Source organism: Mesocricetus auratus, unplaced genomic scaffold (genome assembly GCF_017639785.1).
Source record: "Mesocricetus auratus isolate SY011 unplaced genomic scaffold, BCM_Maur_2.0 Super-Scaffold_100007, whole genome shotgun sequence".
Lineage (NCBI taxonomy): Eukaryota > Metazoa > Chordata > Mammalia > Rodentia > Cricetidae > Mesocricetus > Mesocricetus auratus.
Window position 1 is genome coordinate 82450314 of NW_024429191.1, and position 27766 is coordinate 82478079.

At 39.7% G+C, this 27766-nt stretch overlaps 1 protein-coding gene across 1 annotated transcript in view; it reads left to right on the forward strand.

Moving 5' to 3' along the window:
• Positions 1–1453: 1453 nt before the first annotated feature.
• Efcab3 (EF-hand calcium binding domain 3) overlaps positions 1454–27766 on the forward strand; it is a 102537-nt gene continuing 76224 nt past the window's right edge. Inside the window, exons 1-19 of the mRNA XM_040749895.1 lie at positions 1454–1536; positions 2130–2183; positions 2674–2778; positions 4500–4553; positions 5391–5495; positions 6579–6632; positions 7150–7254; positions 9719–9769; positions 11796–11900; positions 12438–12491; positions 13115–13219; positions 14077–14130; positions 15756–15860; positions 16505–16558; positions 17003–17107; positions 20805–20858; positions 22630–22734; positions 23863–23916; positions 24504–24608. Of these exons, the coding sequence (XP_040605829.1) occupies positions 1515–1536; positions 2130–2183; positions 2674–2778; positions 4500–4553; positions 5391–5495; positions 6579–6632; positions 7150–7254; positions 9719–9769; positions 11796–11900; positions 12438–12491; positions 13115–13219; positions 14077–14130; positions 15756–15860; positions 16505–16558; positions 17003–17107; positions 20805–20858; positions 22630–22734; positions 23863–23916; positions 24504–24608 (1450 nt within the window). The 5' untranslated portion in view covers positions 1454–1514. The remainder of the gene's footprint in view (positions 1537–2129; positions 2184–2673; positions 2779–4499; positions 4554–5390; positions 5496–6578; positions 6633–7149; positions 7255–9718; positions 9770–11795; positions 11901–12437; positions 12492–13114; positions 13220–14076; positions 14131–15755; positions 15861–16504; positions 16559–17002; positions 17108–20804; positions 20859–22629; positions 22735–23862; positions 23917–24503; positions 24609–27766) is intronic.

A 27766-nucleotide genomic window follows, 5' to 3' on the forward strand; every position in this document is an offset into this window, starting at 1 on the left:
CAAAGGCGGGAGGATCACTGGAAGAGTTCAAGGCATCCCTGTGCAGTAAGATTGATCTGAGAATTTTAGATATTGTTATGGAAAAGAATTTAGTCTTAAAGTAAGAAGAAATACTGTCTTTTGTCATTTCTTAGTAATCTGAAGTCATAATGCTATCTCCCCAGTGCTGAGAGTACACTGCCAGGCCAAGGACTTGTGGGGGGGGGGAGAGAAAATGGGAGTGGGGGTAAGAGAGAATTAATTGCAAAGATAACCAGAAATAATCAAGAAAACAAAATCCACAATAGGAAATAGTGGGGACTGGGGACACCTTTAATATTTCCTAAGGTATCCAATGACATGAGATAAATACATAAGCAAGAAATGTTAGAGGACAACATATCTGGAATAGATGGGATATAAGAAGCATCTAGTTCAACATCTACATTAGATGTGAGGCGCGCACACACACACCATGGGGTGGGGCAGGGAGGGCACACCTTTTGAATGGTATCATTACCATTCTTAGAAGGCATCTAAAAACCCAAGGACTGAAGACATGATACATAAGTACTGTGAAAACATGACATTTATCACAGCCAAACCCTGTGCTCAAGAGAATGGCTGCAGTCCAAGGTCCTTCTTACTAATGAGGAATCCAGCATTCAAAGCAGGAAATATAAATTTAAGAACTACACAGATTAGTAAAATTTGTAGACCCTTATCAGGTACTAATTTATAATTTTTCTAAGTTGCATGTCAACATCTTAATTGTTTATGTTCTGTATTACAGCTACTCGAAGTGTCCCTCTGAAAAAAATATTAGCGGATGTGAACTCGGTTATAGGCAAGTTAAAGTTATGTAAAGTTTAAAACCCCAAATGTTAATGCTGCCCTTACATCTTTTCCTTACTCATAAACTCACAAGCACAGGTGGTACATAAACAAAACTCTGGAGTCTTGTCAGTGTTCTACTTCCTCATCTAGATGTCCCAGGGGTGCTGTTGACACACAAGCATGAGGACTTGAGTTCAATCCCCAGTACCTACATAAATAGCAAGTTGTGGTGGCACACCTTTTTAATCCCATCACTGGGGAGGTGAAGACAGACACTCTCAAAAAACAAGGTGTATGGCCCCTCAGCTGAGACTGACCTCTGGCTCCCATGTCCACACACACCTGCACATACCTTTGCACCCATGAACACACCCACACAGGTATATACAACTACAACAGACAAAAATGTTAAAGGGAAGTAAAAGAGTTTCTCTCCCCAGAGCAGAAGAAACGTTCTCTGATTCTCTTTGGTTGTTTGTCTGCTTTGGAGCCTTTCTGTGCCTTTGTTTTCTAACATGTTGTGACACAAAAGCATAGACAATTTCCTTCCATGATTTTGCTATTTAGGTATCTGTTAATATTGACAACCATGCTTACTATTTCTGTTTTTTGAAGGAGAAAAAATTGGTGTCAATGATGTGAAAAGTTTTGTAGAAGCCACTGGAATAACACTGACACCTACGGAATACTTAGAACTGATGAAAAGTCTACCGATTGATGGTGAGTTTTTTTTTAAACACTACTGGAATTTTAGGGAAAATCATGTTGGGTGTCCAGACACTTTAGAAAAGTAAACAAACTATCTCCTGGGACAACTGACTGCATCCTGTTGTTCTTGTTGTCTGCAAGAGCTGTCAACAATTTTTCATATGACCTTGTTCTTGTCCCAGAAAGTGTAATTTTGTTCTTGCATGGAGAGTCAGCAGTTCTGTTTTCTTGATTCCCATGACTGGGGATGAAAGCCATTATGATGTTCCACTCTCCCTTCCAGTGACAGTTAGCTTTGGAGATGGAGGGAATGGGGCTGGCAGGAACAGGGAAGTGGGAGAGAGAAGGCAGAGAAGAGAAGCAAAGGAAAGATGTGCTTACATTCCTGTATTGTGTGGCAACAAACTCTTAGTTATTTTCATCCAGTTACACATATGCTCTGAAAATCTTCTCACTTCCTTGCTTTTGAACTCTTGGGTTGCAAAATATCAAACTATCTATAAGGCAAATCACTGAAAAGCACCCAGCTGAGATGGGAGCTTTGCCCTGTCCTTCTGAATGGCTGGTACCACTTTTTGTGATGTGTGTGTGCCCCTGTTTTGCAGATGAAGGAAATATATATGAAAGCAGATTGATAGACTGTCTGAAATCTTTCGAAGGTAAGGGGCATGTGAGAAGAGAAAGATGATCAAGAGTCCCTCCTCACACTTGTATCTGGTTGTCCTCTTGTGGAGACAACTTTCTCCCATGCTAATACCCCTTACTCTCCTATCTTCGCATCCACATTTTCCAAATAATTTTTTGTTTTTCTGCTAAGATTAGCTTCTGACAAAAATCAAATTGAAATATGATTGCACATAGAAAATATGAAGTAAAGAACCGGCTATTATTTGGGGGAAATTTCACTAACTCAGTGAACTAAAGTGAGCTCTTAAACCTTACCTTTTACTTGGTGGGAGAATGAGTTCATACTTGTTAGGATTTTCATCTATACCAAACAAGAACATTTTCAGTTCTCTTTCCATTTTTGGCCACTTCTGTATACTGAACAACTGGGTTTTTCACACTCTTGCTGATAGTCATGATATGGGGAGCAATCTAAGTTTTCTTATTCAGGGACACTATTAAGTTTCTTTTGTGTTTCCTTAGGTGGGACATTTGATGTCAATAACTTAGAAAGTGTTTTGGAAAACTTGCAAATCAAGCTCTCAGATGAGAAACTTAAAGATTTGTCAGAAACCCTTCCAGTTGATGGTAAGCACGTGGTTGGTATCAGATCTTCCAGGAACTCGTGCCCCAGGTGCTCATGCCCAAGGTCTCTGGGAGTATCATCTGCTTGGATGCTAATATGATTTTTTTAATCTTTTTGGTTTGGTTGGCTGGTTGGCTGGTTGGCTGATTGGCTGGTTGGTTTTTCAAGACAGAGTTTTTTTGTGTAGTCCTGGCTGTCCTGGAACTCACTTTGTAGACCATGCTGGCCTCGAACTCACAGAGATCCACCTGCCTCCTGAGTGCTGGGACTAAAGGTGTGTACCACCACTGACTGTCTAATTTTTTTGTTTGTTTATCTTACAGAAGAATCTAGTCTATATAAGAACACATTTTGGTTTAGTACATTTTCATTAATTTTTATGTATATGATGTATTGCTAGAATGAGTTATAAATAATACATCTTTACTTGAGGAATACTTAAGGAAGACAGTTTATTACAGTGAGATGGTTGTTAATTTCATATTAACTACATCATTTCAGTATCATTAGTTCTGAAGCTTCACTGTAATGTGGAAATTTGAAATGGATTTATTTTCATGTATCTGTCTTAGGATTCATTGGACTTATGGATATGATAATTGAAATCTTTTACCAGGTGTAGAAAACCATCTGATATTTTTCTTATAACCCTATCCTTATCCTGTAGAGTTTTTTAATTTCTTCCATAATCAATCTTCTTTGACCTTGATTTCTCTTCACTTTTGTTCATATGTTTTCGTCTTATGATTCACAGTAGTCTTAAATACATACATTCTGTAAGTGATAAGAATTCTCAAAGCACCAGCTGCCATATAGACTGAAAGAAGTGTTTATAATAGAAATAGCGCCCTAAGGAAGAATGGGATTACATGCTAGCAGCATGTCCTCTATTGTAAGAAACACCAATAATGAGCATAGTTTTCAGTTTTCTTCTTGTCCTAAAATATCCGACATCTTTGGGCTGGGGTGAGAGTTTAGCAGTAAAGAGCACTGGCTGCGCTTACAGAGCACCTGGGTTTGATTCCCAGCACCTACAACTATCTGTAACTCCAGTTCCAGGGGATCTGATGACCTCTTCTGGGCTTTGCAGGCCTTACATACACATAGTGCAACAGACATACATATAGACAAAACACCTAGACACATAATTTTTAATGAAAAATTAAATGTATTATGTGTTCAAATCTAACAGGTTATACTGAATTGGGGACCTGCTAGTGGATAGTATAAACTAAAGAGAACATTCTTGAAGAGGGAGATGCATATGATACGTAAAGTTTAAGATCTTTTTCTCTTCTTCTTTTAGGAGTGAGTTAGTGTGTGTGTGTGTGTGTGTATGTGTGTGTGTGTGTGTGTGTGCGTGTGCGTGTGCGTGTACACACCATGATGAGTGTGGAGGTCAGAGGACAACTTTCTGGAGTCAGTTCTCTCCTTCTACTATGTGTGTCCCAGAAATTGAACTCAGGTCATCAAACTTGGCAGAAAGTGCCTTTGTCTACTGAATCGTCTTGCCAGCCCAAGGTTAAGATCTTGAAAAAGAAAAATAGAGAGTAGATAATGAGATTAAGAGTTAACATATTTCAAGAGCAATTTTTCTTATTTCATGTTTGTGTATGCTATAATTCAAAATAAATCATAACAAAAAGTCCTACTTAATGTCCCATTTATCTCTGTTAATCAGTGCACATTATTCATGTATATGTGAATTGTGACCTTTTTACAGCCTCTGGGAAGACTAGTCTGCAGAGACTGCTAAAAGAAGTAAGAAAATTGACAGGTAAGCAAGGCATTTTGTGAAAGATACAAGACCACTACACAAAAGCTTCCTACTTACATAAGTTTTCAAAATTGAGTTTTCTTAGCTGGCATATAGTGCATGCTTATCATTTTAGCTTTCAGAAGGTAAGGCAGAAGATTTGCTGCAAGTTCAAGGAGACTTAGTGAGAACCAAGCCAGCCAGGGCTATATATAAGATGGCTCACCACAGTAATCCCAGCATTCAAGAGGACTACAGAAGTTCAAGGCCAACTTGCCCTACAGTAGGGAACTCCAAACCAGCAGAGCTACAAAGAGGGACCCTTACACAATACAGGATGTATTCTTGTCACTGACTTCAAATCTTTTAACTGGCATAAATATTGCATCCTTTTATCTATCTATAAGCAAAATTTTGTGATATGTGTTTTTATTGAGTTCTACTTTTATTCTGAAACCTCCTTTCTTATGCTTTATCTCACTAGGATAGCACAGTTAATACACATCATCATTCATTCAAAATACCTAAGTTAGAGTAACCACTCTAACTTAGGAAGTGTTAGGATGCAGCTGTGACAGTGTGCCGATGATGTGACCTGTGAGGCCATACATCTCATAATCCAGGCAAAACACAGGGCAGTGCAAAGTTGAGCCGATGTTGGTACACATGTGATTGGGTACAACCGACCAGGGGCTGCCCGTGTATCTCTTTGTTGTAATAGGATTAACACCTCTGGGGCCATGTAGACCATTACAAACACAGTCTCTTCACATTTGAACCCTTTTCTGTACCAACTTAGTTTTATCGTCTAAAGTCAGCAAGCAATTCTCACGTTTAGTGTTTTCATTTTTTCCAAAGGAGGGAAAATTGATGCCAAAGTCATACAAAGAGTGCTGGGGAACATGGGCATAGAGCTCTCAAACAGAGAGATGAATGAGCTGCTGAAAAGGCTGCCTATCACTGGTAGGTACTCTGTTGATGATGCAAAGCATCTCTGTGCTTGTATAAACTTCAGTGTGAGAACATCATAAAAACTGACGCCTCTCCTGCCCTACGACACCTAGAACACAGATATCAAGCTGTAGTTGGAATGGTATTTGTCTAGCATTTAAGTTTGTTTTGAGAGCATCCCCCCCCCACCCTCCACCAATATCTTTAAACTGAGTTGGCATTAAAAGTGTTGTTCCTGGCTGTGGAGATAACTTGGTAGGTCAAAGCACTTGCTGTGTAGGACTGAGATTGAACTCACATCCCTGGAATGCAGTGTCTACAATCTGTGCCCTTCCACAGTGAGATGGGAGGCAGAAACAGGAGAGTCCCCAAAAGTTCCCAGACCAGCTAGCCTGGAATACACAGTGTAAGAGCAAACAAGATAGACCCTGTCTCAAACAATCCAAGGTTAAACTCTGGCGTACATACACACTGTGACAACTGCCCATGCATACACACACACACATACACACACACACACACACACACCACATACACATGTAAGTAAATAAATAAATGTTCTTAAAATAATACTGTTACCTTAAGATAAAGTTTAAGTAGAATGAGGAGAAAAGAGGACGAACTAACAGTAGCAGTGAGAAGAAAATGGAGAGAAAGCTCAGGGAGAGGAATGATGTCTGTCAGCTGCACATCCCCAGGGCTGTGGCAGGATCAGTGGCAGGACACTTGCTTAGGTGTACAAAGCCCTGGGTTCAGTCCTTAGCACAACTCAAGGAAGAAAGAGAAGGGGGTAAGAGGGGGATGGAGTGGACCTTGGGAACTTAGATCAGTGGGAAGCCTCTGGGTTCAGTCCCCAGCTCCAAAAAAGCAGAGAGGCAAAGTCACAAAAGAAGAAGGGGTTGGGGAGAAAAGAAAAAGAGAAAAGAATTTCTTTCTTTGCACTCCTTTGTAAAGAAGTGTGTGTAGATATGGAAACTGTAGAAGTATAAATTTAAAAGTTAAATTTTTATAATCTGTACTTAAGGTTATAGCCTTCTATATCTTTTTTACTATACACATCATTTTCTCTGATTGTAAATGTTTCATATTTTCCAGATGATGGGAAAATACTTAAAAACATATTACTTGATCACATGAAGTGGTTTTCTGGTAAGTGATAATCTCAATAAGACCATTAGGACTATATTATCTGTGCTTTGCCTTAACTTAAAAAAAACGAAAACTCATGTCATCATTACATAATATCCAGGTGATTTATTTTATTCTTTCTAAGTTTATAGATCTTTTAGATCAACTACAACTAATGTAGTTTATCATTTTCAGGCAATGATAATGTTTCAAAGTCAAGGATGCTAGTTGTTATCCAGTATAATTCATCAGTTCATCTAAAAGATACAATTTATAGTATTGCATCAGTGCCTATAATCAATATATAAGTAAAAATGTATATAACTCCTCTACTGTATAATTAACTTCTAAATACGCCCTTCCTGCAAACTATAGAGAGCATCCCCTAAAGCAGGATTGGTGGAATACGTAGCCTTTCCAGCTTCCCCGGTGTCTCTGCATCCCTCAGAGTTGTCTGATCTTACTGTGCTGTGGGGTGCTTCTATCTATGGTAACCTAGCCTCCCATTCCTTCATTTGTCACCTCCTTCTTTCCTAAGGGGGAAAGTGTCATGTCCCCAAACTGAATGCCATCCTGGAAGAACTGGGCTATGAGCTGGAGGATGAGGAAATTGACGACCTAAGGAACCGTCTGCCAATTGAAGGTGAGCGTGTCATTGTGTCTTCCGAAAAACTCTCAGCTCTTCTAATAACCTCCCAAATGTACTCATGGAAAAAGCTGTTATCCCGGACTGCAATGCTTCAGCCAGAGATGACCTGTCTGTTAAACAGGGAGTCTCACTTGCAAGGCTAAACCCTGACGCCACTGAGAACTTGTAAAGATCTAAGAATCAAGAGAAATGGAACCAGGGGAACTCAGCAGGAGCTAAGAATCAGTGCCTAAGAGAGCCTAAACACCAAAGAGAACTGTGGAAGGCCATAGAGAGGTTCCTAGAATCAAATATTTGGAAACCCAGGACTGGGAAGAGTAAAGCCAAGGCTTCATCAAAAAGATCACATGACCACAGAGCTAGTTAATAGTGTCATCAGGGTGGTGCAGCTAGATGTGTCACCTGTGCCACAGGCTTCAGGATTCAGAGTCAGAAAGTCAGTCAGGCTCACTTTGAATCACATGCCCACATGACCAGGATAGGGTAGGACACACCCTCCCCGAGAGGGGAAAGCATAACACTCAAGTGACACAGGAATATGTGTCACTTAGCTGATTGGGGTAGAGAGTATTTCTTAATTGCATTATCCTCAGTTCTCAGCTTGGGGTGATAATATAGACTTAACTTCTTAAAGTACATTATTTGGGCCAGGCAGTGATGGTGTACACCTTTAATCCCAGCACTCAGGAGACAGAGGCAAGCAGATCTCTGAGTTGGAGACCAGCCTGGTCTACATAGTGAGTACCAGGATAGCCAAGGCTACGGAAAGAAACCCTGTCTTGAAAAATATATATGTCTGTATAAATAATTAGACCAATTTCTGTAATCCTATAAGGAAAATAGAGAGGCTATAACTTTCTGTCTTGAAGCAGTATCGAAACTTCCATCGATATTACAATGTACTGTGTATTGCTTGGAGTTAAAATTATGAATAATGTATGTATTTAGAGCCAATCTTCTAGGAGTCACTCCACCTGGAAATTTTATTACATCTGACTTTCTTTGTTTTATGCTGTTATAACAGAATATATAAGACAAGTTAAATTATAATGAGGAGAAATTAATTTCTCATAGTCGTAGAGGCTAGGAAGTCCAATATCAAGGAATTAACATGGCAGGGCCTTCCTGCTTCATCACCCTTAGCAGAAAGCAGAAAGGTAAAAGGCATGTGTTTGTGTGAGAGAGAAACAGAGACAGAGCATGCAAGAGTAAGCAACCAGGTGGGACTCAAGTGGGGGTGGGTATGACTCACATTCATAACAAAACAATTCCCAGTGGTAAACCTGCCTGTGCAGTAATATCAGTTCCTCAGGACCCTGCCCACATGATCCCATCCCCTCTTAAAGATCTCACCTCTCAGCACTGTTACCATAGAGATTATCTCCAACACATAGTTTGGGGGCCACATTCAAACCATCAGGGGCTCCTGAGTAGCCTGCCTTTGTCTTTCCACTGAAAATCTTTACTCTAAGTGAGATCTGACTTGCCCACTGACTATTTGTACAATTACATGAAGAACATTTAATTTAACAAGAACTCAGAATTGCATACTAATTCAATAGCTAATGTAGGAAACTAGCAAATTCCCTTTCTCTGTTTTCATGCTGCTGCACCCCTGGCCATATAAGCTAACAATATCTATGATGTAACCACAGTTAATACTTATCAAATATTAACTAGCTACTATGTATATGGCACCAGATCTATGTTATCGATTGTCCTGAAGCAGCCCTGTGAGGTAGGTTATTATCTAAATTTCTTTGATGTGGAACCTGCGGGTATATCACAGAGGTTGATTAATAGGACCTGAATTCAGGTTTACATAACTTAAAAGGATTTAACTTCTCTACCAAATAATATTGCTTTTTAGAAAAACACAGAGCTGTGGGTTATGATTGAATTATGCTTTCAAAGGATGATGTGACCGAAAAATAAGATTTTCAACAAATCAGCACATAATTTAAACAAGACAAATGTTGGAGGCTTTGGAGTTGAAAGCATGAACAGAGTATTCAATAATGATTGCATGTATAGCAAGTAGGAAGCTAAGGCAGGTTCAGGGGCATCCTAGAATGCCTATTTAGAGACTTCCAGGTCAGTCTGGGCTACACAAGAATGTCACAATACTGCTTTTTAAATATGAAATACTAAGGTGATCAAACTGATAGCTCTTGAATTCTAAAGTGGAACAGGTCAAGTGGGAAGATTAAATAATTCCTTTTAAATTTCCTAGTACCATTGTGTACTAGGTTGACACATTCTGAAATTTATCCTTTGGTGCTATATACATATATATATATATATACATATATATATCATATTTAGACCTTCAGTTTTCAATCCCATGCTCATTGGGGACGAAAATTAATGCATTTACAGAACAATGTAAATGTTCATATTTTAGTTCACACTGTAAGGTCTTAAGTATTCTGGGTCTTATTTGTGCTTTGTCTTACAGATGAGAAAGTTAAACTGAGTAAGATGATGGAAAATGTAGAGTCACTCACTGGTAAGTAAAGGGCCATGGAGAAAAAAAACAGTGCTAAATGGCAATATTCTATAGAATTTTATACTTTTAAATATCCATGTCTCATCATAGGTGCTTTGTTAGCATATTAACTTGTTGGTCCTGCTGGTATATTAATATGTTTTATAGATCTTTGTGATATGGCTCAAAAGGCAAAAACATTGGTACCAAGCTCGATGACTTGAGTTTGATTCCTGAGACCCACATATTAGAGAGAACTGACTCCTACAAATTGTCCTCTGACCTCCACAAGGGTGCCCCGAATAAACACACTAAATAAGTAAATGATAAGTGTAATGACAAATAAAAACATTTATTCAGTAGTCCAAGTGAGTTATATGCTTCTTGACAAATCTGTTAAATTTTTTATTGTTGTAGTATTCTAGATTTTCCTGAATTTTTTCAAGGATTCAAATTAGATGCACTGTCAAAAGCCAAAATAAACCTAGGTAACAATGATCATTGGTGAAATAATGCATTATAAGTAATCTTTTTAGTGATAAATTGTTGCAGAGCTTCTTGTCCCACCAGGTCCCACCACTTCAGCCCCAAATAAACACACAGAGATGCTGTATTATTTATTAAACTATTGGCCAGTGACGAGGGCTTCTTACTGGCTAACTCTGTCTTAATTATTAACCCATAACTACTAATCTATGTATTTCTACATGGCCTTATCTTACTGGAGAATGCCTGGTGTGTCCTAACCTTCCAGTCTCTCCATGGCGTCTCCTTTGGCGGGCTCTCCCTGACTACCTTTCCCAGAATTCTCCTTGTTTCTTAGACCCACCTATCTCCCTGCCTCTACTGGCTGTTGGCCAAACAGTGTTTTATTCATTAACCAATAAGAGAAACATATATACAGAAGAACATTCTCCATCAATAAATCACCTTGTCATAATATCATGTAGAATAAAAAATAGGGAATGTGTAGCTGAAGAGCTATTGGCAGTTTTTAACCAATTGTTGAGAGGGAGAGTCTACTTACTTCAATGGTGTGGCCCAAAGTAGGCAGCTCAGTAGATGTTGCCTGTGTACACGTGCATAGGGCAACAGGAATCCAACTTGGGGTTATAGAAAGAGAGAGAGAGAGAGAGAGAGAGAGAGAGAGAGAGAGAGAGAGAGAGAGAGAGAGAGGAAGGGGAAAAATACATGAAGATGAGCAGGGGGATATGAGTTGGAGGGTTGGAGGTGTAGGTAGGTATGTTCTGGATACATTATATTCATATGTGTAATTACCAAAGAATAAAAAATTTTAATTGGCATTATAAAAGTATGTATATAGACATTTATACCATAGACATACTGTTCTCTGACTTCCATTTCATAATATTGGTTTATACTGTTGTTCTTAGTGAAATGATGTGCATGAGATAGTTACTTACAACCACACTGATTAAGCCAATAAAAAGTATTAAAACTTTTTTTGGGGGGGTAGGGGCCAGGTTTGGCCTGACCAAGAGTGGACTTGAGCCTTTGAAAAGTCTCTTGGTCCTCAAGCTCAGGGATAGAGTTTCTAAAGGCAAAAACCACAAAGACCATAATTTACATCAAAGTTATAAAAGGGTTAGAGGAACCTTGAAATATTCAATTCCTGGCAGAGAATAGTAATTTAGATATTACATGTGGATTATTTTTTACTTATTTTTTCAAGTTATTTTAGTTTTTTCTTTTAATTATTTTGGTTAATACATCTGGACAATGGTCAAGGCCATGAAAATCTCAAATGTGTTGCCAAGTCAGACATGACTGTTGGGGAAGAGAATAAAGGGCTGAGAACTGTCTAAACCATCACAAAATGGAGTCAGGACAAGATGGCATCGCCTTAGGCATTTCATTAGATCTTACAAAATTATTTTTCTGTCTAGAATTAAGCAGCTGATATCTCTTTCTGATATCCTTTCAGACTCTCAACTCAGACTTTTAATTATTTGATCCTTGAGGTGAATGTAGATGACTCTCACAGTTAAAACTCACTTGTTGCTGTCATTTCCATTTTTTCCCCAAGGAAATAAAGTGAATGTTGATGGAATACATGGTATTTTCAAAACCATAGGGATAGCACTCACACCTAAGGAACGCTGGGGACTGCTGGAGACTCTGCCTGTCACCTGTGAGCATTTCTGATTCCACCTCAGCTCCGAGGGGACTTAGTTTGGGGGGGGTATGTCATGGGGCCTGAGGGGAGGTCATTGAGCATGCATTCCACATTTGTTTGCATTCAACATATTGAAGACTTCTTAAATGGTAAGATTATAGTCAAAAGTCTTTGCATTCATGAATGACATAAGTGTTCTATGGAGACTGGATTTGAGAACTTCTAAAGATAGAAATTAGATTATGAATGAAGGTCTGATTACAAATTTTTGAGTTGAGATATTACTTCTGGAATGTCTGAAAGCACAAAGAAAAGTAAAGACAATACAGAAGGGAAGACAAAAAGGAATGCATCAGCATCACTACTAGCCTAGCGAAGTACATCTAGAAGATCCAGTGCTTCACTTTAGCGATAAAGCCAAATTGAAGAAAGCTGTATGGATATCAGACTGAATAAGCCAGATCGTATAAGGTGATGGTCTTCATGGTGATGGTCATGATATGGATGTCAGTATTTCTTTGTCTGTGATACTGATTATGTCTTCCTTTCCAGTGGATAATAAGGTGTATCGCAACCGATTGTTGGATGGTGTAAAAACTTTTCACAGTGAGTAACAAATAAAAGGTCAAGTGAGACAGGCCCTCAAGTTTGTGTTTCTCTCTGAAAAGTCTGCTTATTACTTAATGGTAACAGTAGTTTTTCTGTTGTGAGTTGTTCTGAGGTGCTATTCTGTCCCACACAAATAATACAGTGGGTAATTTTCTTATCCCCACTTCCCACATGAGTTACACATGGAAACAGTTATTTGAGGCCATATTCTGGCCCATTATGCTATATTCAACCATTTATTGATCTTTTTATCCCCCCTATGACTTTTAGTTTAAATTTATAGAGATAGTTTACTATTATGTCAAGTTTTAAACTTGGAAGCCACAATTATGGTTGTTTCTGACATCTCCTCTATGAATAAATGAAGAACAACTAACAAACGTTAGTCACTTCCTTTGCTTCAGATGTCTACTAAAAACTTTAGCAGCACCATACCTTGTGACACACCTAGGGGAGCTCCTTTCTTCTCCTCCCATCTATCCCCTACCACCTTTTTATTCTTTCTCAAACATGCACAGCCTTGCTTCCTTCCCTCCTTTGCAAATCCATATAACTAAGTAGAAATTTAAAGCATAATTTTACGTTTTCTTCTTATTTCATCTCTTTCTTCCTTTCTCAAGGAGGGAAAGGTTTTACAGATAAACTAGAAAGCATTATGGAAAACTTGAATTACAGTGTTGGAAAAAAAGACATGAAAAGTCTACAGAACTTCCTGAAAACTGATGGTATTTCATTTACTACTTCTGATTTCCTTTATGAAAAATCATTGAGCCCTTCCTGTAGACTCTCTAGGGGAGATTTTTGCTCAGTTATACTTAGGAAGGAAGAAATACTCAAGGAGTTATAATCCTCAAGGGTAAAAATAGGGCTTTTTCCAGGTGTGGCAGCACACACCTTTAGTCCCAGCCCTTAGACTGAGGGTGGGGGCAGAGGCAGGCAGATCTCTGTGAGTTTGAACCCAGCCTAATCTGCATAGTGAATTCTAGGCCAGCTAGAGCTACATAATAAGTCCCTGTCTCAAAAAAATGGATGATGAAGAGATAGATAGATAGATAGGTAGATGGACAGATAGATAGATAGATGTAGATAGTTAGATAATATACTCTATTAATCTATTATCTACCAATATTGACAGAGGACTGATAAAGGTATGGCTAAACTTATATTGGATACCACAAGGAATTTTTAGAAGTATGGGATAGCTGGTAGGAAAGGTCAGAAACTGACAAGTCAAGTGAGGAGGGAAAGGAAATCTGGGGTTGTTTGACATGGAACACACAGTAAAAGACAGCATGTTTTCATCCAGGAAATGAAAGGAGAATGTCAGACAGGGTAGAAGTAGAATGCCAGGGATTTCAGCCTGGAAAAAAAAGCTATGTATCTATCACCAAAAGAAGTAAAAGTAACTTTTAAGTAGAAGAAGATCTAATTTAGCATGCTAACTCACCTTCTTTAAAAATTCTATTACATGATTGGATACATTCAGAGAGTAGCAAATGTCCCCTGTGAATCTAATGACAACTTAGAAAATTTCACAGGAAAACAAGTGTGGTCTGTGTCTGACTTGTGCTTTGTGTTTCAGGTACTGGGAAGTTCTCACTGAACTCCTTGGTGAATGCAGCCAATTTGTTTTCTGGTGAGAAGTATTCATAGCAAGATTTAAAGTCAAGATCCTCTGGGGTGTGTGTGTGTGTGTGTGTGTGTCTATATGTGTGTGTCTGTGTGTGTGTCTGTGTGTGTCTGTGTGTCTGTGTGTGTGTATGTGTGTGTGTGTGCATGTGATCTCCATTTCCCTTCTCACTGTACGAGTGTACACCGCTGCATCTGGCTTTATTACTTGGATTCTAGTAGCTGAACTCAGATCATTAGATGTCTTGTACAGTAGAGGCTTTTGTTCTTCTCCCTGGCCCCATGTTTTAATTTCATTGAGTAGGATTTCCATTCTTTAATTTTTATCTCTGCTTCTTCTTGACCCTATGGATTTTTAGGTTTGGTGTCTTGATCATATCCCATGAGTTCATATAAGCCATAGTCATTATTTTTTCTTTATTGCTATCTAGTTGTAATATTTCTTCAGCCTTGTTTTCAGCCCCAGATATTCCTTCTTCTGCTTGATCTATTTTATTGGAAATTTTTCTACTTTTTTTTAGTTCATTAAGGATTTTTTTGATTTCTAGTATTTTAATGTCCTTGCTGAGTTTTCTCATCCATGTTGCTAACTTTCTCATCTATATTGCTGATTTTTTCCAGGTCCTGAATTTCTCATATGCTTGTCTGTATACTATTTGAGGCTACTTATCACTTTCAGGACAGGAACCTGAAGAGCACCCAGTTGGATACCCCCTTTCACAAGATACACCCTACCAGTGCTGCTGGGAATGGGAGAAGCCCATGCAGCTGCTGAATCTCCACCAAGTATCCCTTGGGCTATTGACAGTGTAAAAGTTAATTAAATGAAAGCAATTTGTGTGGCAGGGCAGGGCACAGACACTGAGTGACTTTAGGTACCTGGCTTTGCTTATCTCCAATCCAGCTCCCACACACAACCTCAGGTAGTCTACATATGGTCTTGCAGTCCTTCCAGACCCTGGGGCCTGCGTGGATCTGTTTCCAAGTTGCATACAGTTTCCTGGGGTCAGGCTGATTCTCAGAATGGTTGCTAGTTTAGCCAGGGAGGTGAGGAAGACCTTTAGGGTCTTCAACTCTGATTGCCTTAAGAAACCCTTTCCCCCTCCCCCCAGTTTCCAGCATCTTCCTTCTGCATGGATGGTAGATCTATCTTTTCTTTTTTTTATTCTTTGAAGAATAACTGACTGGGTACCCATGGAGCTCACAATGACTTTTATTTTCCATTTTGCTTAAAGGCCTACTGTGAAGGGTTGCTGCATTACCAAACTGTGTTGTTTAAGATAATTATTCGTAGCTTATTTTTTTCAATCTTAATTTTAACATGTCCCAACTTTGCCTGGTCTCTGTCTGTTTACCGCTGTGTTCCTGTGCCTTGCCATGCCACCCTTCCTTTTCTGCCACCCCTCACTGAAGACTTCCCCCTCTTCACTCGTCCTTCCCCCCTTCCACTGTTGAAGGATACATGCTGACATGCTTTCCTTTATCTCCTTCTTGTGATGCCCCCAGAGATAAGCCTCACTGCGTTTTCAGATTTCTGCTACTATATCTCTTACAACTGCATCCTTATCATTTCCTTGATGAAGTCCTTCTATATGAAAATGCTCATTTATTATGTCTCTCATCTTTTTAAAGGTCAGAAAATGAATGTCAAGGAAATACAACCATATCTGGAAAGCTTAGGCATTGAATTAACAGACAGTGAAAGCCAGATGATACAGAGCACAGTTCCATTAGATGGTAAGTAGTTCAGACCCCACCATTAGCATTCCTAGGCTTGAACTGTATGTATAGGGTTATATGTGCATAGTCACTTAACAGCTTGTTGAAAATTAAAAGTAAGAGCCAATTTTGACAAAAGTGTACTTTTATAACTATTGGGGTGCTAAATTGGGAGATAATACTGTTTGGAGATACTGGTAATTATGATAAATAATATTAAATATTGGACTTGAGTATCTGTAACATGCCTAAAGCTAAAGTTAGAAAAGATGATGTGCAAAAGATTTGTGGAATGAAAAGGAAGGGAACCTTGAAGAACAATAAAGCAACCGTGTTTCAATATGTTTAAGTTCCACTTGCGGTATATCAGATACCACAAAAGAACAGTTAGGCCCTGCGGTGGTGGCACACACCTTTAGTCCCAGCACTCAGGAGGCAGAGGCAGGCAGTTCTCTGTGAGTTCAAGGCCAGCCTGGTCTACAGAGTGAGTTCCAGGACAGCCTCCAAAGCCACAGAGAAACCTTGTCTTGAAAAACCAAAAAACAAAAACAAAAAACAAAACAAGACAGTTAGCCTTGTGAGTCCCAGTAAACTAATAACATTTATAAACAGGACTTTCTGGATTTCAACTTCCTCTAATTAATGTGACCTTTATCTTACAGATGAAGACCTGGTGTATAAAAATGTGTTGATGGACACTCTGCGGACCTCCAGAAGTGAGTGCAAAGTGTTCTGACGGGGAAACTACGGACCCTTCTTTCTCTGGTTACATTACTAATTGCATTACCATATTGTGTGATGTAAGCACTAGAACTGTCTATCAACAGTTGCCATAATCACCCATATGTCTGTAGCAATTTTAAATCTTTTTATACTGGTAAGAAATTGTTGGCTGAGTTTTCAACTTCTATAATAGTAAGTCTTGCCTACTCTTCTCTTCTGGGTAAACTCCTCCTAAAGACAGTTGTCACAGTGTTCTCTAGAGCACAGATAGGGAAGACCTTTCCTCTCACAAATTCCCAACTGATTTATTTTACCACCTCAAGGACTTCATGGTGCTGTGACTTTTTATCTCCTGGTTGTATGGACTGATGGGTGTGGGTAATAATTTTTTTCCTTTTGGCATAAAAGCAAATTTCTTTTATTCTTTCCTTCTTAAGGTGGAAAAGTCAACATGGATAAAATTGATGATGCTATTGAACACCTAGGATTTCCTCTTGAGGAAGAGGAAATAGAGGAATTGTCTAAAAATCTACCAGTTAATAGTAAGTATTTCAAACACACCATGCTCTATAAAAAGAACTTCAGCTCTTTTGTATAGCATTCCTAGGAGGTGGGCTGCATCAAAATGAAGTTGAATTATCTCCTCCCCTGCTACTAGCTGTCAGAAACTCCCTGAAGCAGATGAGTCAGAGTTTCACACTTTCTATGAGAAGTACATGGCCACAGAAGCAGCTGCTGGTACTCCGGGTGAAATGTGGAAGGATTGCATGGTCTGAATCAGTGGTGGGGATGGCAGACAAGGTTGCCCCCAGGCAAATATCTTGACCCATGGCAGAGTGTACCTGCTATTTAGTAAGGGGCACTCCTGTCATAGACCAAGGAGAACTGAGAGAGGAAATCAAGTCTTTTCATGGATATTTTGTGGAAGCCAGTTTGAGTGTTCTCAACTTAGTTATCATTAGAGGGGGGGGATGGGGAGAAGAGGATATTCCTGAACTAACAAATACTACTGTGCCTTTGCAGTTGGGGCCCAAAAGAGCTAGCATAATCTAAAAGCTTTCAAATCTTTCTAAAGAAGATGATGTCCACCAATAATGCAGTCAGAAAGTCCTTAAACAAAGAAGGTAGCAAGTCTAGGACCAAAGTATCCAAGATTCAGCATCCTGTTACTCCATGTGTCCTGCAACACAAATGCCAACATAGTGCTCTGAAGAAATGAAGAAATGTGGAGTCCTCTTTCCCCTTGGGTCTGTTGGCCACCAAGCCAAGAGGGGAAAGAGGCAGATGGGGATGACAGAAAACTTTGGTAGCATATGAGCACAAATGGAGACACCCCTCCAGGAGACAGATTTTGATGAATCAGCTCAACTTTAGTCCAGAGTATAGGAATATATATAATTAGAAAGTCTGGGGACAAACCCTAATTTGCATTAAGTGACACACTCCTTTCACAAGGCTTAGTATGTGGCAGAGCTCCTAGCACAAATTGTGCCAAAGGTCAAGCTAAAGATGAATCGAGCATCTGTTTTTAGAGATGCTTTTAGATAAGGTCAGTCCTCCAGGCACAGGGACATTCTCCAGATAAGGGCAGGTGGGAGAGCAGGAAGTTTTGCTGGAGGGAGAAAGCTCCATACTGTTGCTAGGCCCTGGGAGGCTGCAACCTCTTACCAGCCCGCCAGCAATGTCTCCCAACAAAGAAACAACACAATAAAAAAAGAAAAATGAGGTTCCTCCTAAGCCCTTGGTGAGCCAGTGAGTTATTGGGATACTTGCAGAACTTGGGTGAGGGATGACTGGGAGCATCACCACAAAGCCCTGCCTCACCATGGATGACAGCTTGTGGAAGCTGCGTCACGGAGTTTCACTTCAGGCATTCCTCTACTTCTTTTGTATTCTCCAGCATCTCCCACAGTCACTTGCAGTGGAGCATGGGAAGGAGACCAAAGGGAGTTGTCTTAGTCAATGTTCTCTTGCTGTGAAGAGACACCTTGACCACAGCAACTCTTTAAAAGAAAGCATTCAATTGGGGACTGGCTTTCTGTTTCAGAGGGCTAGCCCATAACCATCATAGAGGGAGCATGGTGGCAGGTAGGCAGGGTCCTGGAGCTGAGAACTTTACATCCTGATACACAGGCAGGAGGGAAGGAGACAGGGCCTAGCATGGGGCTTTTGAAACCTCAAATCCCCGCCCCCCCAGTAACATACTTCCTCCAATATGACCATGCCTCCTAATCCTTCTAATTCTATCAAACAGTTTTACTTCCTGGTGAGTAAGCATTCAAGTATATGAGCTGACTGGGGCCATTCTTAGTCAAACCACCACAGGAATCATAGCAGGAATCCCAAGTGAGGCTCTGTGGTCTTCTTCTGCCAAGGAGTGTTAGTAGCTCTATTACCACAGACCTAGTTGTCATGGTATTATTTTGGTCAGTTACTTGCCATGGCTACTTCGCCAGCACATCGAAGAGAAATAAGCCAGACTACAACAATACTATATACCTAACAATTATATTTAGTAAATCCATAGATATCAAACTTTAGATCCAAAGAAATCACCCTCTCAGAATTGTGTTCAAGTGGATCTGGGGTAGAGCTCATGAGTTTTTATTAAAAATAAGTAACCCTGTTACAGTTCTTTTTTTTTTTTAGTTAAAAATGAAAGACATATTTATTGGGGCTTAGTAGTCTTTTCATAATCTTTAGCAAAAAAGACTTAAGTTGAAACATTGATGCTAAGCATGATAAGCATCTTTTGCATAGTGAGATAATGTTGAGGACTGATAGCAGTTTGATGAACATCCCCAAAGTGCTTGTCAACCAACCTTATCTAATGCAACCGAATCATGCTTCAAATCGTAAGATTTCTGCTTGCCAAAAGAATGATTGCCTAATTTTCTAGACCAGTGTCTAATCCTCTTGTTCAAGACTTTGTGTAACATAGGAGTCGAGGAAGATGATGCAAACTTACATTGGAATATTGCAAGCTGGCTAAATGTCACAACATAAATATTAGCGGGTTTTGCCTACGTTCCTCAGAGGGTGGTAGAAGCCTCGTCTCAAAGCTGTAGTCAAAGATGGAGCACTTAGCAAAGGGCTCTAAAGAGCAGCTAGGGGATACTAATTTTTTTTAATTTGGAGGAAATACATACATTTCTGTGTTTTGTGGAGTATTCTCTGATGGGTCTGAAATTGTTTGTAAGCCTGTGGCTGCTGTGTGCACTACGCGTGATCTGCAGAGACCAGAAGAAGGGTCAGAATCCTTGGAACTAGAGTTATAAATGGTTCTGGGCATTAGCTCCTGCCACTATGGAAACAGACATTTTGTTGCCTGTTGCATCCTCAGCACTGTAAAGGGGCCTGGATACAGTAGACACCCAACAAATACACAATGCATTAAAAACTAAAAAATAGCCGGGCGGTGGTGGCGCACGCCTTCAGTCCCAGCACTCGGGAGGCAGAGGCAAGCGGATCTCTGTGAGTTTGAGGCCGGGCTGGACCGATAGCCTCCAAAACAATACAGAGAAACCCTGTCTCGTAAAAACCAAAAAAAAAAAAAAAAAACTAAAAAATAAAATAGTTTTCCCCTATTGTCCTCACTAATGACTGAAGTCAGGAAGAATGACAGAGTATAATGAACATGTTTACATTCTTCTTTTCCTCAACTTTATGCTTATAAAGACAACAAAAATAAAAATGTCTAATTAGAAAACAATTGTAGGCCATTGTTAAATCACTGAACACTCACAGGTTTTTTGTTTTTGATTTTTTTGGTTTTTTGAGACAGGGTTTCTCTGTGACTTTGGAACTAGCCCTTGTAGACCAGGCTGATATCAAACTCAGAGATCCGCCCACCTCTGCCTCCCGAGTACTGGGACTAAAGGCATGTGCCGCCACCACCCAGCTGTACTTTCACAATTAAGAATTTTATTTAAACCCTGTATGAGTCTGTTCCAGCTGCCATAACAATGTAGCACCGATTGGGGCTGTGTTCCTAGCCTGCACATGGTTGGTTTTCCAGAGTGTTCTCACTTAACCAAGGGAGCTGGAAGAGGGCTGGCTCTCACTCCTTCCAAACCATAGCTTCCTCTGATCATGCTTCACCCTATGATTTTATTCAAACTTCCAAAGACCACATTTCCAAATACAGCCACATGAGGGATTAGGGCTCCAGTGTACACATTTTGAGGGAATGTGACTCGACCCACAGCAAGGTTTATCTAACCTTGTCTTGTATTGCAGATGAGAGGAAAGTCCAAATGGATTTGCTTCTGAAAGAAGTAGATACGATTTTAGGTGAGTGAGAAGAAACGATGGGGAAAGGGGTGAAAATGATCTCTTGCCTGGTGTGGTATCACCTGCCTATAATTCCAGGGCTCCAGAAGGAGGTTTCATATGACTTTGAGACCAACCTGGGCTGTATAGTAAAATACTGTGGTCCAGTGAGAGGGTTTATCAAGTAAAGGCGCTACCACACGAGCCTGACTGTGAACCCACAGGGGAAGGAGAGAGTTCCTCCACAGAGTTGTCCTCTGACCTCCACTGGGTTATTATGTATAACTAGTAAATAAAAGTAATTTTGAAACAGATCTCTTAGTATATAAAATAAGTTTTGTTGTTGTTACTGTTTCTTTGAGCAGACTGCATTTGTTTTTTTGAGCCCTGGCTGTCCTGGAACTTCATTTTTTTGTAGACCAGATTGACTTCGAACTCACAGAGACTAGCCTGCCTCTCCTCCTGAGTCCTGGGATTAAAGTATACATAGCCACCACACCCGGCTATATATAAAACAAGTTTTTAAAAGTATTTTTTGTTATCCATGGCAAAGTAATCATGTCATTCTAAGTATTTGTGCTGGTAATCACAGTGTCTGCTTTATAAACTGACATCTTTGTCAGAATCATTTATTTATACCAACTTTGTTTTGCTTTATTTTGAGACCGAGCTTGACTCTATAGCTATGGCTGGCTTGAAACTCACTATGTAGACCAAGCTGGCAGTTCTCAAGATCATAGAGATCTACCTGCTTCTGTCTCCCTAGTGCTAGAATTAAAGGCCACCATGCCTGGCCTGTATCTTATTTTAAAGCCAACAGAAGAATTTCCCCAACAGCAAGCCCATATTCTTTGAAGTTTCTCAGTAACATAGTTTTTCTTTATTTTATTTTATGTGTATATTTTATTTTGTTTAAGTAAAACAAAATATTGGGGGGGAGCTTTTTGTGCTTTTTATGTCATAAGATAGAGTCCTACTGGAACCTAAGCAACATCAGTCATTACATAGCCCAGGCCAACCTCAAATCACTATACAGCCCAAAGTCATTACATAGCCCAGGTTGACCTCAAATCACTATACAGCCCAGGCTGGCCTCAGACTTACAGCCTGCTTCCTACATCAGCCTCCTACATGATGGGGTAAGAGGTATAAGCCACTACCCGTGACTAGCAATATGCTCTCTTTTTCTACTGTTTTAATAGTAAAATAACATGACAGATTTACACCTATGACATCTATGAACAAGGTCATAGTTCAGGCACAAATGAGGATAAAGTAAATGTTAGGTATAGGTAGAATGATTACCACCAGCTCATTTAGTGGTCTATTACAGAAACACTAACTTCCTGTGTGCTTGTTTCTTATTCCCCAAATTGAAGAGCTCCCTTAACAGCAGGAAGTTACATTTCTGTCAACCCTCCTGAAACAACCCTTCAGTGTTTCTATTGTTGGTGCTTAAAATATTTTTTGAGGTATAGTCATTTTATTTTATGTATGTAAGTGTTCTGCCTGCATGTGTGTCTGTGCACCATGTGTGTGTCCCATGGAGGCCAGAAGAGAGCATTGGATCCCTTGGAACTGAAGAGATAGATGATTGTGAACTGCCATTTAGGTGCTAGGAATTGAACATGGGTCCTCTGAAAAAGCAGCCAGTGCTCTTAGCTGCTGAGCCAGCTCTCTGGCCCTTGTTATTTTTTAAACTTTATATTTTATAACACTACTTAAACATTGTGATTTTGTTATTATTTAAAATTGTGATTTAATTATTTTACTATTGTTTTTATTTACATAGGGGAAGAAATTGACTATAATGACATGGACAATGTTCTTAAAAACATTGGGCTAAGACTCCACCTAAAGGAAAACAATGTATTAATGAAAGGCTTGCCAGTTGATGGTGAGTACTAACTCAGCCAGTATGTAACTTACCAGTGAGCTATTTACTAACCCAGTGAAAACTGATTAGGTACTAGTATCACAAAAATGAATATAGCAAAGTCTATAATGTATGATCTAGGGATAACAGTGAGGATTAAACAAAATAATGAACATGAAAAAATGTTTTAATCATAAATATTACATAAATTTTAAAATGTACTGTATTTTGATAAGTAAGAATTCAATTGCGACTATTAAATTATTTGTCTTCTTGTCAGCATATAGTCTTTATACAAACTATAAGGTTTCATCATATGTTCAAACATATACTCATTGTACTCTGATCCTCATTCCTCCTTCATCCTTTGCTATCCCCCACAACCAATAGGAGACCCTTTATTTTCATGTCTTTTTTTAATCTAGATTCTGCATATGAGAGCAGAAAGCATTGACCAGTGATAAAGAAGAGCCTAGGATAGCCAAGGCCCTAGGCTTGATCCCTGCAAAACACACACACACACACACACACACACACACACACACACACACGAGATTCTGCAAAAAAGAAAAAACATGGTGTTTGTCCTTACAGATATGGCTCACTTACCACTTAACATCATGACACAAAAGCAGTTCTGTCCATTTTCTTCCTCCACACCTCTGCTGATGAGCATCTAGGCTTATTCCAGTACCAGATAATAGGACCAGTGCCACAATAAACTTGGGTGTTTAGGCATCCCTACTGTGTGCTGAGGGTAGGAGGGAGGCAGGGAGGTTCATCTAGCCACTAATTTTCAAGTGGATAGATTTACTATCATTTTGTTATTGTTGTTGTTTTCGGTTTTTCTAGACAGGGTTTCTCTGTGGCTTTTGAGGCTGTCCTGAAACTAGCTCTTGTAGGCCAGGCTGGTCTTGAACTCACAGAGATCCACCTGCCTTTGCCTCCCGAGTGCTGGGACTAAAGGCATGCGCCATACCACCCAGCTTAGATTTACTATCTTAAGAACTTTCTCCTATTCCAATTCTTAGCTTGTGATTTAAAAAAAATACAAGGGAAATCCCTAGAGTAGTTTCCTGAGACTGGACTTTGAGCTGTGTCATAGGAGCCCTGGATTCTAACTCTGCAGTTGTGTGCCTTGCTTTGCAGCTGCCGGGAAGGTGTACAAGCACAAGCTGATGGACAGTGTCATGTCCCTCAAAGGTAAGTGAGAAACTGGGTAAGACTGACTTCCCATGTTTTGCTTTCCGTGTTCTGGCTGATGGCAAATCTGTTGCTTGGCCTGTTTTGTTTCCTGAGTTGTTAAGTCGTTTGCTGCTTTAAGCACAACCTGTGAAGACATATGTTTGACTCTCACAACATGTCAAGTCTGTTTGCTTAGAGTCCTAAGTCTGAGTGGGTTTTTGCTAGAACTCAGCAGACTTACATTAACTCCTTATGAATGTCACTGCAGGGGCCATGGGAGGAACACAGAGCAGGTTCTGGTCCCAAGTCCTGTGACAGCTCTTTCTTCAAACAACTGTATGTTTGACTCTCACAACATTTCAAGTCTGTTTGCTTAGAGTCCTAAGTCTGAGTGGGTTTTTGCTAGAACTCAGCAGACTTACATTAACTCCTTATGAATGTCACTGCAGGGGCCATGGGAGGAACACAGAGCAGGTTCTGGTCCCAAGTCCTGTGACAGCTCTTTCTTCAAACAACTGTATCCTCTGATTGCTCACACTTTATTTAATGCACGGGCATGACTAGCACTTCTAATTGCTTTTCTCCTTCCCATGCTGTTTCTTAAGGACTGCAGCTTGATTTCAAAAAGATAAAGACTTTCATGGAAAGTATGGGTTATGAACTTGAGGAGAATGAATACGAAGACCTGATAAATTACCTGCCTGTTAATGGTAAGTTGCCCCTAACTTTGGATTTATATATGAGGATTTCAGAAAGAAAATCTGGGTTTGTGCCAAAATATTTAAAAGAAGAAACAAACAGCCAAAAGATAGAAAGTCTTGTCCTCAAGGCTGAAGAGTTGGCTGACTTATAAGGATATTCTTAATTCCTCTGCGGGCACCCGCAGAGTTGTTCATAGCACCCACACTGACTGCTTACCACCTGTAACTTCTGGCCTCCAGGAAAACACACACACACACACACACACACACACACACACACAATTTAAAATAATAAATCTTGTTTTAAGTCTAGGTGCTGCTCTTGCAGAGGACCTGCGTTCAATTCCTAGCACCCACAACAGGCAGCTCACTACTGCCTGTAACTCCATTTCCAGGGGATCTGATGCCCTCTTCTGGATTTTTCAGGCACCAGGCATGCATGTGTTACACATACACACATGCAGGCAAAACACTCATACACATAAAAATAGATTAAAAAAATAAGTCTAATTCTCAAGAATTAATCAGTTCATTGAGTGCTAATATATGTAACTATTTGGAATATATCAACCTAACCCTCCATAGACTAGTAAAGAGGCCTAGAGGTCAAGGCATCATCATAGTGTTATCTAGCTGTAATATAATCCTGAAAATGCTTTCGCTGGGATTATGAAAAAACAAAAAGATAAATTTGCCAGGAAAAAATCCAGAGAAAGCTGCCTGATGTGCAAAAATTCTCTACTAATAACGGCATAACAGGTTGGGCAGTGATGGCACATGCCTTTAGTCCCAGCACTCAGGAGGCAGAAGCAGGCAGATCTCTGTGGGTTCAAGGCTAACCTGGTCTATGAAGCTACACAGGGAAACCCTGTCTTGAAAAACAAAAGGACAAGCAACAAAAAAGGCATTACATCTGATAAAAACAGTGCTTGCCAAAGGGTAAGGGCAACAAAATTGTGGAGCATCCAGGAAGACAGCAAGTATACCTTCAAGGCTAGAATTTCTGCTTCAAGTTCCAAAGTGTCCAGGGTAGTGAGGATGGACAGGGAAGTCACCAGAAGAGCCAGGTGGTTAAGTTTAGTCTTCTTCCTCTTGAGTCAGATTCTGTAGTTTTTGCCTTTCTGGAAATGCGTCCTTTTCACCTGAATTCTCTGAGTGTCAGTATGAAGTTACTTATATTCCCGTATATTCCTTTTAATTTCTGTAGCTGGCAGCAATGGTCTCTCTGGTTTGGGTCTTTTTTTTTTTAGTCTAGTCACAAAGGACATATTTTTCCTTGTTTTCCAGCTGTCTGGAAACACGAGTGAAATATTGCAACTATTTTTAGTTCTAGAAGTAGCAATTCTTTCCCTGAGGCATACTTTTCAGACTGGTGATCCCACAGGAGACACATTAGAGACCCATCTCCAACTTGTTAGTAGCTACCTGTGGACTAAATGCAACAAGTAAGATACCTTCCTCAGAAGGAATGGGAAGGAGAGAAGGGAGACACAGCCCTAGCTCACCACACTGTCTACTCTAGACATCCCCACTTAAGCAACTGGATATGTCAGATCCATCTTGAAATCTCAGGACTTGGGAAGTGGAGGTAGGAGGACCACCATAAGTTTGATGCCAACATGAAGTAAAAAGAGTTCCAGACCAGCCAGATCTACATAGAAAAAAACACTATCTTGAGATTATTAATTACTTAATTAAAGTAAATCAAATAACAGTGCCCTATTTAAGCTAGGACACTGGCACAACCCGAGCTCTCAGGCAGGAGGAGCAGAAGGTCAAGTTCATTCTCACCTTACAGCAAATTTTGGTCAGTGATAAGTGACACCCTGTCTCAATAAATAAGCATTTTAACTGTTATTAAAGTTAGCTAAGCACGGGGACCAGGTGGGAGGCTAAGCATCCCAGATTCCTGGTATTCTTCTCCACCAGAATGAGGACGAGGAATAGAAGAACTACCAGATTATTGGACTTGCTAGCACCCACCAAAGGGGAATTCTGGTCCCCTAGCCACCAGACCAGCAAGGGGCTCTTTCTGCACCCACTAGAAGAAGAGATAGGAAAAAGACAATACAAAAACACACTCAGCAACAGAAAAACAAAAATGACACTGCCAGATTCGAGAGACTCCACACCAGCAAGACTCCAACATTCCAACGCAAATGAAGCAGAAGAGAATAACCGTAAAATCACTTTCATGAAAATGATAGAGGCCCTAAAAGAGGATATATGAAAATCCCTCAAAGAAATGCAAGAAATGGAAGAAAAAACAAACCAAAAAATGCAAGAAATGGAAGAAGAAACAAACCAAAATAGGCAGGAAAAGGAAGAAAAAACAAACCAAAAAATGCAAGAAATGGAAGAAAGAACAAACCAAAAAATTCATAAAATGCAACAAATGGAAGAAAAGATAAACCAAAAATTGAAAGAAACAATGTAAACAGTGCAAGGGTTGAAAACTGAAATAGAAACAATAAAAAACACAATCTGAAGAAACTCTGGAAATAGAAAAGCTGGGCAAACAGTCAGGTACTACCGATACAAGCAATACCAACAGAATACAAGAGATGGAAGAGAGAATCTCAGGTGTTGAAGATACACTAGGAGAAATGGATTCATCAACCAAAGAAAATCTTAAGTCCAACAAATCCTTAACACAACACATCCAGGAAATATGGGATACTGTGAAAAGACCAAACCTAAGAATAATAGGTATAGAAGAAGGAGAAGAAAACCACCTCAAAGGGGCAGAAAACATACTCAACAAAATCATAGAAGAAAACTTTCCCAACCTTAAGAAAGGCATGCCAATAAAGGTACAAGAAGCTTACAGAACACCAAATAGAGTGGATCACAAAAAAAGTCCCCTTGCCACATAATAATCAAGACCCCAAATACACAAAATAAAGAAAGACTATTAAGAGCAGCTAAGGAAAAAGGCCAAGTAACATATAAAGGCAGACCTATCAGAATTACACCTGACTTCTCCATGGAAACTCTGAAAGCCAGAAGGTCCTGGATAGATATTCTACCAACACTAAGAGACCATGGATGCCAGCCCAGACTACTATATCCGGCAAAGCTCTCAATCACTATAGATGGAGAAAACAAGATATTCCATGACAAAACTAGATTCAAGCAATACCTATCCACTAACCCAGCCCTACAGA